Here is a 17827-nt window from a genome sequence, read left to right as displayed (position 1 = left end):
CCAGCCATGTGTATCATATAGACTAGACTTAGACCTCCAGCCATGTGTATCATATAGACCAGACCTACTATAGACCTCCAGCTATGTGTATCATATCGACCAAACCTACTGTAGACCTCCAGCCATGTGTACAGTCTGAAATGATTGACACCCTTGATAAAGATGAGCAAAAATTACAGTATAAAATATAATTCAAACACTGAGCTACGTATATTGTATGCAAAAAAATACATTCTTTGTTTAACAAGCATTTTTTTTCTCTTGAAAAGGATTGGGATTATTGGCACGCCTGTTTTTCCAATACCTCACCTTGCGAGGATAACGGCACTGAGCATTTTTCTCAATGTTTTATGAGTTGGAGAACCCATTGGGAGGGATTGTAGACCATTCCTCAGTACAGAATACTTCTATATCATTGATATCCTTTGTCTGTACTTATGGACTGCCCTCTTCAATTCAAAGTTTTCAATGGGTTTCAAGTACGGAGACTGAGATTGGCCATTACAAAAATGTAGATTTAGTGGATTTTGATGTGTGCTTGGAGTTACTGCCTTGCTGGAAGATCTACTTATGGCCAAGTATAAGCATCCTGGCAAACAGGTTTTGGAGCAAAAATAACCTGGAAGTGGGTAAAGATACCATAAACACGGGCCCCAGGACCAGTGGAAGCAAAATAGTCCCATAAACATCAAAGATCCACCATATTATACAGTAGGTATGGGGTTATTTTCTGCTCATACATTCTCCTTCACCATATTTTAAAGTAGGTATGGGGTTATTTACTGCTCATACATTCTCCTCCACCATATTTTACAGTAGGTATGGGGTTATTTTCTGCTCATACATTCTCATCCACCATATTTTACAGTAGGTATGGGGTTATTTTCTGCTCATACATTCTCATCCACCATATTTTACAGTAGGTATGGGGTTATTTTCTGCTCATACATTCTCATCCACCATATTTTACAGTAGGTATGGGGTTATTTTCTGCTCATACATTCTCATCCACCATATTTTACAGTAGGTATGGGGTTATTTTCTGCTCATACATTCTCATCCACCATATTTTACAGTAGGTATGGGGTTATTTTCTGCTCATACATTCTCATCCACCATATTTTACAGTAGGTATGGGGTTATTTACTGCTCATACATTCTCATCAACCATATTTTACAGTAGGTATGGGGTTATTTTCTGCTCATACATTCTCATCCACCATATTTTACAGTAGGTATGGGGTTATTTTCTGCTCATGGGGTTACATTCTCATTCTCCACCATATTTTACAGTAGGTATGGGGTTATTTTCTGCTCATACATTCTCATCCACCATATTTTACAGTAGGTATGGGGTTATTTTCTGCTCATACATTCTCATCCACCATATTTTACAGTAGGTATGGGGTTATTTTCTGCTCATACATTCTCATCCACCATATTTTACAGTAGGTATGGGGTTATTTTCTGCTCATACATTCTCATCCACCATATTTTACAGTAGGTATGGGGTTATTTACTGCTCATACATTCTCATCAACCATATTTTACAGTAGGTATGGGGTTATTTTCTGCTCGTCCACCATATTTTACAGTAGGTATGGGGTTATTTTCTGCTCATACATTCTCATCCACCATATTTTGCAGTAGGTATGGGGTTATTTTCTGCTCATACATTCTCATCCACCATATTTTACAGTAGGTATGGGGTTATTTTCTGCTCATACATTCTCATTTTAACACCGAACCCACCACTGGTGTGCGTGGCCAAAGAGCTCTATTTTCATGTCATTCAACAAATGTAAATGCCTGGGGTATGCTAAACAGCAGTGGCTCTTGGATTGAAACTGGTGTTTTGGTCATGAAAATAGAGCTGTTTGGCTACGCTCACCAGCGTTGAGTTTGGCATCTAAATATACAGTCATTTTTGTTCATCTTTTGTCAACGGTGCCAATGTACTGTAGGGCCAAATCAGTTAAAAACAAGAGCCACAGTTCTAAAGGAAGCTGTGGCATTATCAAGTTATGGAAACACAGACACTTTGTCAAACAGCTCAAAAAAATATGGTGAGCAAAAAAGGCTGAGTAGGGACAGTCCACCAATCTTCTGAGAAAGCGATGTACTATAGACCTCAGAGCCACAGCTGTAAGGAGGCTGTGGAAATGTTAAATAAGCCGTACTGCAGTTTACAGCACGAGCTGAAGGAGCGCTTGTATCAGCGCTGGGCCCCCCGATCCCTGCATCTAGTTGAAGTTGGCGATTTCAAGGAAAAGTAGTCGTTTTCTACAGAAAGAAGGAAGGAAAGAAAGAAGAAAGGAAAGGAGGAAAGCAAGTTTCATGTTTAACCTGTTAGTCCTATAGGGGCAGTATTTCATTTTTGGATAAAAAGACGTGCCCGTTTTAAGCGCAATATTTTGTCACGAAAAGATGCTCGAATATGCTTGGAATTGATAGCTTTGGAAAGAAGACAGTCTTACGTTTCCAGAAATGCAAAGATTTTCACTGTGAGTCCCTTAGAACAAATGTTTCGGGCAAAACCAAGATGTATGACCGACCAGGAAATGCACAGGATTTCTGAGGCTACGTTTTCCATGATCGCCTTATATGGCTGTGAATGCGACAGGAATCAACGGACTCTTTCTCTTGTTTCCCCAAGGTCTCTGCAGCATTGTGACGTATTTGTAGGCATATCATTGGAAGATTGACCATAAGAGACTACATTTACCAGGTGTCCCGCTAGGTGGCTGCGTGGCAATTGGTGCGCAAAAGTCAGGTCCCGGTATTTTTCCATTCAAATCTCAGAACAAACCAGGCTACAAGGACGGTGCTTTCAACGGAGAGAAATATGACAAACCACCTTCAGGATTGATTCAAACAACGTTTTCCATGTTTCAGTCAATATTATGGAGTTAATTCGGAAAAAAGTTTGACATGTAGGTGACTGAATTTTCGGTTAGTTTCGGTAGCCATATGCATAGTAACAAAAGGGAACGATGTGTCCTACACAAGAATCTTTCAGGAAAAACTGGACATCTGCTATGTAACTGAGAGTCTCCTCATTGAAACATCTGAAGTTCTTCAAAGGTAAATTATTTTATTTGATTCCTTGGCTGGTTTTTGTGAATATGTTGCGTGCTAAATGCTAATGCTAAGCTAGCTATCACCACTCTTACACAAATTAGTGATTTTCTCTGGTTCTAAAGCATATTTTGAAAATCTGAGACGACAGGATTGTTAAGAAAAGGTTAAACTTGAGAACAGGCATATTTATTTTGTTTCATTTGCGATTTTTAAAAATCGCTAATGTTGCGTTATGCTAATGAGCTTGAGGCTGTAGTAACGATACCGCATGCGGGATGGGGCGGACTAAGAGGTTAAATTAGCGGTCGACCGATTATGATTTTTCAACGCCGATACCGATTATTGGAGGACCAGAAAAAGCCAATACCGATTATTCTGCCGTTTTTTAATATTTTTTTATATATATATATATATATATTTGTAATAATGACAATTACAACAACACTGAATGAACACTTATTTTAATTGGATATAATACATCAATAAAATCAATTTAGTCTCAAATAAATAAATGTTCCAATTTGGTTTACATAATGCAAAAACAAAGTGTTGGAGAAAAAAGTAAAAGTGCAATATGTGCCATGTAAAAAAGCTAACATTTAAGTTCCTTGCTCAGAACATATGAAAGCTGGTGGTTCCTTTTAACATGAGGTAAGAAGATTTAGGTTGTAGTTATTATAGGAATTATAGGACTATTTCTCTCTATTCCATTTGTATTTCATATACCTTTGACTATTGGATGTTCTAATATGTACTTTAGTATTGCCAGCCTAATCTCAGGAGTTGATAGGCTTGAAGTCATAAACAGCGCAATGCTTGAAGCACAGCGAAGAGCTGCTGGCACACGCAGTAAAGTGCTGTTTGAATAAATGCTTACGAGCCTGCTGCTGCCTACCACCGCTCAGTTAGACTGCTCTATCAAATCATAGACTTAATTATAATATAATAATACACAGAAATACGAGCCTTAGGTCATTAATATGGTCAAATCCGGAAACTATGATTTTGAAAACAAAACGTTTATTCTTTCAGTGAAAGACGGACCATTCCGTATTTTATCTAACGGGTGGCATCAGTCTAAATATTGCTGTTACATTGCACAACCTTCAATGTTATGTCATAATTATGTACAATTCTGGCAAATTAATTACGGTCTTTGTTAGGAAGAAATGGTCTTCACACAGTTCGCAACGAGCCAGGCGGCCCAAACCGCTGTGTATACCCTGATTCTGCTTGCACAGAACGCCAGAGAAGTGACACAATTTCCCTAGTTAAAATAAATTCATTGAAGTTTATGGTTAGGTACACATTGGTGCAACGACAGTGCTTTTTTCACAAATGCACTTGTTAAATCACCCGTTTGGCTAAGTAGGCTGTGATTCAATGATAAATTAACAGGCCCGCATCGATTATATGCAACGCAGGACAAGCTAGATGAACTAGTAAAATCATCAACCATGTGTAGTCAACTAGTGATTATGTTAAGATTGATTGTTTTTTATAAGATACGTTTAATGCTAGCTAGCACCTTACCTTGGCTCCTTGCTGCACTCGCATAACAGGTGGTCAGCCTGCCACGCAGTCTCCTCGTGGAGTGCAATGTAATCGGCCATAATCGATGTCCAAAAATGCAGATTACCGATTGTTATGAAAACTTGAAATCGGCCCTAATTAATCGGCCATTCCGATTAATCGGTCGACCTCTAGTTTAAATTGTTTATTTTTTTAATTGAACCTTTATTTAACTAGCCAAGTAAGTTAAGAACAAATGTTTATTTACAATGACGACCTACCCCCGGCCAAACCCGGACGACACTGGGCCAATTGTGCGCCGAGCTACGGGACTCCCAATCACGGCCAGATGTGATGCAGCCTGGATTCGAACCAGAGACTGTAGTGCGCACAAGTACAGTGAAATGCCTTTCTTGCAATCTCTAAACCCAACAATGCAGTAATCGGTATCAATGTAGCACTAAAAATAAGGTAGAACAAAAACACAAGAAAAATAGAAAATAGAATTTGTTTGTTGTCTTGTATTATTTGTTGTCTTATATGACCTGAAGAAGACACAGGTCATCCTGTTCCTCGTCGGACTGCCTCCTGAGTGGTTATTCCACTACACAGGGTTTGATCCGATACCATATCTACAATGTGCAGGGATACTGGAGTGATAGAGGTAGATATGTATAGGGGTAAGGTGACTAGGCATCGGGATATATGATAAACAGAGTAGCAACAGCGTATATTTGTATTTATTATGGATCCCCATTCATTCCTGCCAAGGCAGCAGCTACTCTTCCTGGTGTCCGGCAGAATTAAGGCAGTTATACCATTTTAAAAACATCACAATACATTAATTATAGAATTCCCAACACACTAAGTGTGCCCTCAGGCCCATACTCCACTACCACATATCTACAACACAAAATCCATGTGTCCATGTGTGTCTAGTGCGTATGTCATCATGTTATCTTGTGTGTGTGTGTGTGTGTGTAGACTCCTGTGAGTGTACATGAAGACAGAATAAATCAAATATATAAATACAATTCAAGGCTAAACTCAGATAGAGCGGGTAGCCATTTTTTTATAGCTATTTAGCAGACTTATGGCTTGGGGATAGACGCTGTTCAGGAGCCATGACTTGATGAGCCAGTTGGCATGACTTGGTGTCCCTGCTGGCATGACTTGATGAGCCAGTTGGCATGACTTGATGAGCCAGTTGGCATGACTTGATGTCCCGGTTGGCATGACTTGATGAGCCAGTTGGCATGACTTGATGAGCCAGTTGGCATGACTTGATGTCCCGGTTGGCATGACTTGATGTCCCGGTTGGCATGACTTGATGTCCCGGTTGGCATGACTTGATGAGCCAGTCGGCATGACTTGATGTCCCGGTTGGCATGACTTGATGTCCCGGTTGGCATGACTTGGTGTCCCTGCTGGCATGACTTGATGAGCCAGTTGGCATGACTTGATGTCCCGGTTGGCATGACTTGATGTCCCGGTTGGAATGACTTGATGAGCCAGTTGGCATGACTTGGTGTCCCTGCTGGCATGACTTGATGAGCCAGTTGGCATGACTTGATGAGCCAGTTAGCATGACCTGATGACCCAGTTGGCATGACTTGGTGTCCCGGCTGGCATGACTTGATGTCCCGGTTGGCATGACTTGATGAGCCAGTTGGCATGACTTGGTGTCCCTGCTGGCATGACTTGATGAGCCAGTTGGCATGACTTGATGAGCCAGTTGGCATGACTTGATGTCCCGGTTGGCATGACTTGATGAGCCAGTTGGCATGACTTGATGAGCCAGTCGGCATGACTTGATGTCCCGGTTGGCATGACTTGATGTCCCGGTTGGCATGACTTGGTGTCCCTGCTGGCATGACTTGATGAGCCAGTTGGCATGACTTGATGAGCCAGTCGGCATGACTTGATGTCCCGGTTGGCATGACTTGATGTCCCGGTTGGCATGACTTGATGTCCCGGTTGGCATGACTTGATGTCCCGGTCGGCATGACTTGGTGTCCCTGCTGGCATGACTTGATGAGCCAGTTGGCATGACTTGATGAGCCAGTTGGCATGACCTGATGAGCCAGTTGGCATGACTTGGTGTCCCGGCTGGCATGACTTGATGTCCCGGTTGGCATGACTTGATGAGCCAGTTGGCATGACTTGGTGTCCCTGCTGGCATTACTTGATGAGCCAGTTGGCATGACTTGATGAGCCAGTTGGCATGACTTGATGTCCCGGTTGGCATGACTTGATGAGCCAGTTGGCATGACTTGATGAGCCGGTCGGCATGACTTGATGTCCCGGTTGGCATGACTTGATGTCCCGGTTGGCATGACTTGATGTCCCGGGTTGGCATGACTTGATGTCCCGGTTGGCATGACTTGGTGTCCCTGCTGGCATGACTTGATGAGCCAGTTGGCATGACTTGATGTCCCGGTTGGCATGACTTGATGAGCCAGTTGGCATGACTTGATGAGCCAGTCGGCATGACTTGATGAGCCAGTTGGCATGACTTGATGAGCCAGTTGGCATGACTTGATGTCCCGGTTGGCATAACTTGATGAGCCAGTTGGCATGACTTGATGAGCCAGTCGGCATGACTTGATGTCCCGGTTGGCATGACTTGATGTCCCGGTTGGCATGACTTGATGACCCGGTTGGAGTCGTGACAGCCTGGTCATCAGGAGGGATCAGCCAATTAATTTTACTTGTGAAGAAGAAAATGGACTATTTAAGACGGCGATGGCCGCCTCAATGGAGCTGCCCATGCTCTCATAGACACCATAATGACACAGCTACAGAGATTTATGTCTCCTTATGTCTTACTGACCCCCCAGTGGCAAGAACTGACATCCTCAAAACACATAAATGGCTCCTCCCTCCCTCCTCCTCCCAAACCCCTCCGCCCTCCCCCCCTCCTCCCTGCCTCCCTCCTCCTCCCTCCCCCCCTCCCGCTCCGCCCTGCCTCCCTCCTCCTCCCTCCCCCTCCTCCCTGCCTCCCCTCCTGTACTCCCTGTTCACCCACCACAGCGTGGCCAAGAAAAACTCCAACACCATCATTAAGTTTGCTGACGACACAACAGTGGTAGGCCTGATCACCAACAATGATGAGACAGCCTATAGGATGAGGCAGTGTGGCAGTGTGGTGCCAGGACAACAACCTCTCACTCAACATGAGCAAGACAAAGGAGCTGATCGGGGAATACAGGAAAAGGAGGGCCAAACACACCCCATTCACATCAACAGGACTGTAGTGGAGCGGGTCAAGAGTTTCAAGTTCCACATCCCCAACAAACTATCATGGTCCAAACACACCAAGACAGTCATGAAGAGGGCACAACAAAATATTTTCCCCCTCAGGAGACTGAAAAGATTTGTCATGGGTCCCCAGATCCTCAAAAAGTTCTACAGCTGACTGGTTCTACATCCTGACTGGTTGCATCACCGCCTGGTATGGCAAATTCTCAGCATCCGACTGTAAGCCACTACAGAGGGTAGTGCGTACAGCCCAGTACATCACTAGGGCCAAGCTTCCTGCCATCCAGGACCTATATACTAGGCGGTGTCAGAGGAAGGCCCCATTTGTTTTCAAAGACTCCCCTCATCAGTCATAAACGTTTCTCTCTGCTACCTCACGGCAAGAGGTACCAGAGCGCCAAGTCTAGGTCCAAGAGGCTTCTTAACTTCTTTGGGATAGGGGGCAGCATTTTCACTTTTGGATGAATAGCGTGCCCAGAGTAACCTGCCTCCTACTCAGTCCCAGATACTAATATATGCATATTAATATTAGTATTGGATAGAAAACACTCTGAAGTTTCTAAAACTGTTTGAATGATGTCTGTGAGTATAACAGAACTCATATGGCAGACAGAAACCTGAGAAAATAATCCAAACAGGAAGTGGGAAATCTTAGGTTTGTAGTTTTTGAACTCAGCCCCTATCGAATACACAGTGGGATATGTGTCATTTTGCACTTCCTATGGCTTCCACTAGATGTCAACCGTCTTTAGAACATTGTTTCAGGCTTCAACTGTGAAGGATGAGAGCTGTTTGACTAAGGGGTCTGGAAGCAGCCTCGTTCTCAGTCACGCGCATTTCACATGAGAGGTAGCTCTCGTTCTATTGCTTTTCTACAGACAAAGGAATTCTCCGGTTGGAACATTATTGAACATTTATGATAAAAACATCCTAAAGATTGATTCTATACTAAGTTTGACAAGTTTCTACGCCCTGTAATATAACTTTTTGAACTTTTAGTCCGACGTTCGGCTAGACCTGAACGCGCGTTTGGATTTGTTTACCAAACTCCCTAACAAAAGAAGCTATTTGGACATAATTGATGGACTTTATGGAACAAATCAAATCGAACTGGGATTCCTGGGAGTGCATTCTGATGAGGATCATCAAATGTAAGTGAATATTTATAATACTATTTCTGACTAATGTTAACTGCGCAACATGGCAGATATTTATTTTGGCTGTTTTGAGCTCTGAGCGCCATACTCAGATTATGCTTTTTCCGTAAAGTTTTTTTAAATCTGACACAGAGGTTGCATTAACAGCTTCTACCCCCAAGCCATAAGACTGCTGAACAATTAATCAAATGGCCACCCAGACTATTTACATTGACACCCCCCCCTTATATTAACACTGCTGCTACTCGCTGTTTATTATCTATGCAGTTACTTTACCCCTACCTTCATGTACAATTGACCTCGACTAACCTGTACCCCCGCACTCGGTTCCCAGTACCCAATGTTTATAGCCTCGTTATTGATATTTTATTGTATTTTTTTTTTAACCTTAGTTTATTTAGTAAATATTTTCTTAACTCTATTTCTTGAACTGCATTGTTGGTTAAGGGCTTATAAGTAAGCATTTCACAATAAGGTCAACTACACCTGTTGTATTCGGCGCATGTGACTAATAACATTTGACTTGAAGTGGGATCTGTGTAGCTATAATTGAGGTGATACATTTCAACAGATGTTAATTTATTACTCATATCGTGAAGGAGAGGTGAGACAGTGAGTGATGTAATAAAGGGAACTTGGACTTGACACCTTTTAACAACCAGGTCAAGACATCACTCAGGTTCAAACATGATAAACAGCCTGGAAATAACCAGTCAGTCAACAGTCCGTCAACAGTCAGTCAACAATCCGTCAACAGTCAGTCAACAGTCCGTCAACAGTCAGTCAACAGTCCGCCAACAATCCGTCAACAATCCGTCAACAGTCCGTCAACAGTCCGCCAACAATCCGTCAACAGTCAGTCAACAATCCGTCAACAGTCCGCCAACAATCCGTCAACAGTCCGCCAACAGTCAGTCAACAATCCGTCAACAGTCAGTCAACAGTCAGCCAACAATCCGTCAACAGTCATACAAATCAGTTAATCCATGAAATGTAATTTGCCCTGAAGGCACGATCGCTACAGCAGAAAGAGAAACAACTTGCTCTCGCTTTAACAGTTGAGTGATTTTCTGGTTTGTAATGTCTCCATAAACAATCACGAGACACACCGTGCTCCAGGCAGGAGGAAACAGTGTGTGTGTGTGTGTGTGTGTGTGTGTGTGTGTGTGTGGCTTATAAGAGAAGACTGGTTTTGTTTTAGATTTGCATGATGGCCTAGTATTATGATCAGTGTTCAACAATGACTTCCTTAATTGTGCCACTCTGATATTTACAACCATTTAAATGCATCTTGAAACATAAGGTTGTTTTATCCTCTACTGCGAATAAGACAGCTGGATAGACATGTTATGAGTCAGATAAATGTTTTAACAGCTGGATAGTTTTTAGCTCATTCCATGTTATTACAATGTTACAGCTGTACAAGGATAATCAAATCCCTCAGGGTCTTATTGAATAACACGGACTTGTGCACATTATGTAAACGACTTGAGCACTTTGGTAAATGTATTGATAGTTTACATCATTTGGAGCAGTAACCATTGTAAAAGATCAGAACAGAAGAACAGAAAACGGAACAGAGAAGAGAGAACAGAACATTGCTTTGGACAACAGGAGAAGGGCACATTGCATTGAACCAAAACCATTCTACTATGTGTTTTTTTTTTTTTTTTTTTTTTTTACTGTTAAAAAATAAAATCATAGTTAAATACAATTGTATTATTTTCTCAAATATTAACCAAACATGTATTTGGCTATTCTGAATGGTATGATTGTGTTTAAAAAATATATATATGTTAAAAATATGAACAGGGCTGAAAATAATAGAAGACTAAATGAAAATGAGGCAAACACCTCCAAGTTACCCTAAAATGTAATGAACACAAGCAATGGTACACAATGTAGCCTACATACTAGAGAGCCTCAATACGCTAGGATAGCAGACCAATTCATGCGCGCAAAAGCCTACGTAAGAAATGAATGACCCAGTGAGTAAAATCAGATTTGATCAGATTTGAACGAAAACTGGGACACAGCAGGTGTTCGCATATTGACGCTTTCGCTGCATTATGTTGACGATTGCAGTACAATGCCTCCAACGTTTGAGCAGCGTAGGCTATGTGGAGTAGAATAAATAATGGGGAAAAAAAGTCGTTATTACCATTTCGTTCCGGCTGTTAAGGTATTTTTCGACTTCTGATAAACTTCTCACTGCTGAGTCAGCGGTGGCCATAATCATCGAGTCGGTCTCGCGGTTGGGTTTAGGAATTTGAGTCGGTGTAGTGTTCCGTTCACGATGTTTCATCATTTGTAGTCTGACACGATCCTTGTCGACCGACCCTTCACACAGACTGATATGACCATTCTCTCTCTCTCCTTCCCAAGCCGAAAACACTAAACAATGTGCACTCAGACTCCGCCCAGTTGAAGGTCTGCTGAGCAGGAGGAGGAGGTTAACCCTATCGTTCTACCGTGGGTGAGGTTAAGGACACAACCGACGCTTAAACTGATCAACCAAAACCTACAACTGACCTTTACCTTAACCCTAACCTTAACCAAACCCTTGCCCCAAAAATTCAGAAATTAAATATCGGTTTGGGCGTCATTAATGTGCTTATAACATTTTCCTGCTATCATTCCACCGTCCACCATACTGGAGACAGTGACTTGAGCAGTTTGTCAAACGTCTCAGCCTATCACAATCCTATCACTACTCCAACCATTCCAAACGTGTTAAACAACAGAAACTGATGTCACCATAATAAAATCTGAAAGGACAAATGTAGGCTGCCACAGTAGTCTCTTCTCTCTCTCACACACACACACACACACACACACACACACACACACACACACACACACACACACACCTTATCTAACCCATTCCCCCTGGAGCCAGTATCAAACCAAACAAAGCTAGCCCTCAAAGCAATTAAGGACTAGAAACAAAAAGGACAAAGGACAGTGCCTTGAGTGTTTACTCTCTGCGCAAATAGATCCACCCTACCAGGACCAGAGGCCATGGGATTGGGAACAGGCCAACCATTCTAGTCTTGGCCGAGTTCCACAAGCCTTTTTCATTAACGTATTCATGTAGATTGCTTAGTGTTTACGACTAGTTTCATCCGCCCAACTTGGTGGTTCTCCAACTGTGAAACTGTGAAAATATAAATGAGCTTTTAAGGTGTTGGAAGTCTTTCTACCTGAATAGAATACCTTATCTGTAATCCACACAGGCGTGTTGTTGCTGTAATCCTTCCTCTCTTGATTTGTTGGTGAGGCTTGGGTTGTGCCTGAAATGACACCATATTCCCTATATAGTGCACTACTTTTGACCAGAGCCCTGGTAGTGCACTATATAGGAATAGACAGAGCCCAGAGCCCTTTATAGTGGAACTACCAGGCTTTATAGTGTCCAGGGCTCTGGGTCCCTATATAGTGCACTACCAGGGCTCTGGTCCCTATTCCCTTTATAGTGCACTACCAGGGCTCTGGTCCCTATTCCCTTTATAGTGCACTACCAGGGCTCTGGTCCCTATTCCCTATATAGTGCACTGCCACGGCTCTGGTCCCTATTCCCTTTATAGTGCACTACCAGGGCTCTGGTCCCTATTCCCTATATAGTGCACTACCAGGGCTCTGGTCCCTATATATTTAAAAAAAATTCAACTAGTCAAGTCAGTTAAGATCAAATTCTTATTTTCAATGATGGCCTAGGAACAGTGGGTTAACTGCCTGTTCAGGAGCAGAATGACAGATTTGTACCTTGTCAGCTCAGGGGTTTGAACTTTCAACCTTCCGACTACTAGACCAACGCTCTAACCACTAGGCTACCCTGCCACCCCAAACATAGTGCACTACCAGGGGAGGACCTGATCCTAGATCAGGGCCCATACTCATAAAGAGTCAGAGTGCTGATATAGGATCAGTTTTGATTATATGAACAGGGAAGGACCTGATCCTAGATCAGGGCCCATACTCATAAAGAGTCAGAGTGCTGATATAGGATCAGTTTTGATTATATGAACAGGGGAGGACCTGATCCTAGATCAGGGCCCATACTCATAAAGAGTCAGAGTGCTGATATAGGATCAGTTTTGATTATATGAACAGGATCAGCACTTCTACTCTGAGATTCCTTTTTGAATACGGCGTAATGCAGTATGAGATAGTCCCACTACCAAAAGGCAAATGATTGCTAATACGATAGGGACCTTTTTTAAAATGTATTTAACCTTTAACTAGGCAAGTCAGTTAAGAACATATTCTTATGCCTACCCCGGCCAAACCTGGGCCAATTGTGAGCCTGGATTCAAACCAGGGACTGTAGTGACACCTCTTGCACTGAGATGCAGGGCCTTAGACCACTGCGCCACTCAGGAGCCTTGCAGACTTGGTACAATCAGATATGAGGATATTGGATCCCTGGCTACCTGACAAACACAAGCCAGCAACGTATTCACTAAGTCATCAAGTTTTAATGTGCTTACCAATGAGTTTCATTAGTAGGACACGTTCACCAGGTGGCTACAGCAAAGCAGGGATTAGGGCTACAGTCAGTGTGCGTAGACAGGGTCATAGTGACACACACACACACACACAGGGGTGTATAAGGGGTTGTGTGTGTGTGTGTGTGTGTGTGTGTCCCTGCTACCCCCTCATAAAATATTGATTGACAAATACGACTAACTGTAAGTCTATGCCCTCCCTTTCACTGACGCTTCTTCCACCTTTAGACATTAGACGGATAATAAACACCAGAAGAAGCCATCAGATACCTTGAGATATATACGTTTTGCATTATTGAAAAGATTCAAGGTACAGATATGGAAATAATCTGTGGTGGATAACAGATGAGCTGTAATAATAGTGTTTCCCTTATTTATATCTTTAAAAAAAAAAGTTTTTATCGTGGCCACCACTGCAAAACCTTTTAAATAGAAATGATGCACCAAGAAGACCCAATCTACCAGAAATAGCATCGGGGACTCTGGAAGACTGCATTGTGGGTAAATAATTGCCCCTTTTCTGATCCTCACAGAGAGAACATTGATGCAGATTGGTGATCTTCTCAATTTAAATAAACATCAGCAGTCCAGCAGTATGACCCATTGAAATTCTCATGTCGTGTATCACCTACTAAAACTATGAACTTAAGCAATATGACTTCTTTCAAATTCTATTACAATTTAAATGCTTATAGCCTTTGCGCTATAGACTCTTTTAGCTGCTATACATAGCCTATATAAAGCTGCTTATAAACAGATCTCTTAGCTTTATAGCTTATAGCCTCTCAGAATACAAGTGGGGGTATGGGTTGGACAGGCTGATGGGACACTTGATGTAACCATTTAGCTGAGAGCATGTGTTTACCTCCAATTCACCTCATCTACAGATCAATATCAGTGAAATTCCATGGTAACAGAGTGATGCAGACTCAGATTTTTCACTTTAAAATGTACGTCAGACAAAAATCAATGATTGCAAAGTTGAACAAACCAACTCTATACATAAGGATTCATTTTAAGTATATCCACAGAAAATGTGCATAAAACACATTTACAGTGCATTCGGAAAGTATTCTGACCCCTTGACCTTTTCTACATTTTGTTACGTTACAGCCTTATTCTAAAATGGATTTTTTTTAAATGTAAAATACTCATCAATCTACACACAACACCCACAATGACGGCAGGATAGCCTTGTGGTTAGAGCATTGGATTAATAACCAAAAGGTTGCAAGTTTGAATCGCCGAGCTGACAAGGTACAAATTATTTGTTCTGCCACTGAACAAGGCATTTAACCCACTGTTCCTAGGCTGTCATTGAAAATAAGAATTAGTTTAACTGACTTGCCTAGTTAAATAAAGATTAAATAAAATGACAAAGCAAAAATGGGTTTAGTAAAATGTTAGTTTTTTAAAAATGTATAAACTGAAATATGACATTTACATAAGTATTCAGACCCTTTACTCAGTACTTTGTTGAAGCACCTTTGGTAGCAATTACAGTCTTGAGTCTTTTTGGGTATGACGCTACAAGCTTGGCACACCTGTATTTGGGGAGTTTCTCCCATTTTTCTCTGCAGATCCGTCAGGTTGGATGGGGAGCGTCGCTACACAGCTATTTTCAGGTCTCTCCAGAGATGTTCGATTGGGTTCAAGTCCGGGCTCTGACTGGGGCACTCAAGGACATTCAGAGACTTGTCCTGAAGCCACTCCTGTGCTGTCTTGGCTGTATGCTTGGGTTATTGTCCTGTTGGAAGGTGAACCTTCGCCCCAGTCTGAGGTCCTGAGCACTCTCCAGCAGGTTTTCATCAAGGATTTTCTCTCATTCATCTTTCCCTCAATCCTGACTAGTCTCCCAGTCCCTGCAGCTGAAAAACATCCCCACAGCATTATACTAGAGGCAACCATGCATCACCGTAGGGATGGTGCCAGGTTTCCTCCAGACGTGACGCTTGGCCTTCAGGCCAAAGTGTTCGATCTTGGTTTCATCAGACCAGAAAATCTTGTTTTTCATGGTCGGACAGTCCTTAAGGTGCCTTTTGCCAAACTCTAAGCGGGCTGTCGTTCTTTAACTGGTAACCTCCCTGGCCAAGGCCCTTCTCCCCCAATTGTCAGAGTGACCATGGGGTTGTTGGTCAACTCCCTGACCAAGGCCCTTCTCCCCCAATTGCTCAGTTTGGCCGGGCGGCCAGCTCTAGGAAGAGTCTTGGTGGTTCTAAATTTCTTCCATTTAAGAATGATGGAGGCCACTGTGTTCTTGGGGACCTTCAATGCTACATAAATGTTTTGGTAACCTGCCTCAGATCTGTGCCTCGACTTAATCCTGTCTCGGAGCTCTACGGACAATTTCTTCGGCCTCATGGCTTGGTTTTTGCTCTGACATTCACTATCAACTGTGAGACCTTATATAGACAGGTGTGTGCCTTTCCAAATCATGTCCAATCTATTGACTTTACCACAGGTGGACTCCAATAAAGTTGTAGAAACATCTCAAGGATGATCAATGGAAACAGGATGCACCTGAGCTCAATTTAGAGTCTCAAAGGTTCTGAATACTTATGTAAATAAGGTGTGTGTTTTTTTATTTGTAATACAATTACAAACATTTCTGAAAACCTGTTTTTGCTTTGTCATTATGGGGTGAATGTGTGTGGATTGATGAGGTAAAAAAATTATTGAATACATTTTATAATAAGGCTGTAACGTAACGAAATGTGGAAAAACAGAAGTGGTCTGAACACTTCCCGAATGCCCTGTACTTGAAGAATAGTGCAGATGCAAAGTTTGGTAACAGAATGATGGCAAAAACAGAGCAAACTGTCATTCTGCACTGTTCTTCAAGTAAATGTAATTTTGCACATTTTTTTTGTGTGGAAAAGGTTCATATTCATCCTTGTGCATTGAGGTGTATGGTTTGTGTAACTTTGCAATCATTGTTTTTTGTTTGACATACATTTTAAAGTGAAAAATCTGTTACCCGTGGAATCTATTACCATGGAATTGCCCTGATATTGATCTGTAGATGGGGTGAATTGGAGGTAAACACATAATCACCGTTTAATAGTTACATCATTAAGGGTGCGTTCGTAAATTCACTCTGGCTATCTACTCCAATTTCAGAGCACTCGTCTGAGTGTGCTAGAGCACAGAACAATTGACACATTTACAAAACGCTGAACCCCCGTTGAACATGGCCGATGTCAGTAAATGTCGGCAAAAAAAAGCGTCATTACATTGTTGGCAGCGGCAGTTAATCACCAACGCTCTGGATAACATGAAAACAGCCCAACCAGCTCTGCTAGGGAGAGTAAATGGTCAGAGTGAGGTGTTCTCTCATTATGTGTATGGAAGTAGCTAGAAAGCTAGCCAAATAGCCAGTTAGCTTGGGTGCTTGACTGCCGTCGTGAGGTCAGAACGCGATCAGCCCCTACTCCTCGACCAGAGCGTCCAGTGGGCGCTCTGAACGCTCTGAATTTACGAACACCCAGTGGGCACTCTGCACGCTCTGAATTTACGAACACCCAGTGGGCACTCTGAGCGCACTCTGTCACTCCAGATTGAATTTACGAACACCCAGTGGGCACTCTGAGCGCACTCTGTCACTCCAGATTGAATTTACGAACACCCAGTGGGCACTCTGAGCGCACTCTGTCACTCCAGATTGAATTTACGAACACCCAGTGGGCTCCAGATTGAATTTACGAACACCCAGTGGGCTCCAGATTGAATTTACGAACACACCCCAAATGTCATCATCATTATTTTACCATGGAATTGCAACACAGGCATTCCATAAATTAGTTATCAAACTTTTTGAATACGAATAAAAGCTTGGAATACGAATAAAAGCTTGACCCTGAATGTAGCCTAACCTACCCGTACAGACCAGTTGAACCACCATCGTACACTACATGACCAAAAGTATGTGGACACCTGCTCGTCAAACATCTCATTCCAAAATCATGAGCATTAATATGGAGTTGGTCCCCCCTTTTGCTGCTATAACAGCCTCCACTCTTCTGGAAAGGCTTTCCATTAGATGTTGGAACATTGCTGAGGGGACTTGCTTCCATTCAGCCATAAGAGCATTAGTGAGGTCAAGCACTGATGTTGGCCGATTAGTCTTGGCTCGCAGTCGGCGTTCCAATTCATCCCAAAGGTGTTCAACGGGGTTGTGGTCAGTGCTCTGTGCAGGCCAGTCAAATTCTTCCACACCGATCTTGACAAACCATTTATGGTTGGACCTCGCTTTGTGCACAGGAGATTGTCATGCTGAAACAGGAAAGGCCCTTCCCCAAACTGGTGCCA

At 42.5% G+C, this 17827-nt stretch overlaps 1 protein-coding gene across 1 annotated transcript in view; it reads right to left on the bottom strand.

Annotated features, from left to right (window-relative positions):
- The window catches only part of LOC115122885 (transmembrane and coiled-coil domain protein 3-like), a 43683-nt gene extending 32283 nt beyond the window's left edge, over nt 1-11400 (bottom strand). The window contains exon 1 of the mRNA XM_029652150.2: nt 11173-11400. Coding sequence (XP_029508010.1) covers nt 11173-11319 — 147 coding nt within the window. The 5' untranslated portion in view covers nt 11320-11400. The remainder of the gene's footprint in view (nt 1-11172) is intronic.
- Between the last annotated feature and the right edge of the window lie 6427 nt (nt 11401-17827).

This window comes from Oncorhynchus nerka, linkage group LG9a (genome assembly GCF_034236695.1).
Source record: "Oncorhynchus nerka isolate Pitt River linkage group LG9a, Oner_Uvic_2.0, whole genome shotgun sequence".
Lineage (NCBI taxonomy): Eukaryota > Metazoa > Chordata > Actinopteri > Salmoniformes > Salmonidae > Oncorhynchus > Oncorhynchus nerka.
The sequence above is the reverse complement of the archived record's forward strand: the minus strand, read 5'-3'. Positions and strand labels throughout refer to the sequence as shown.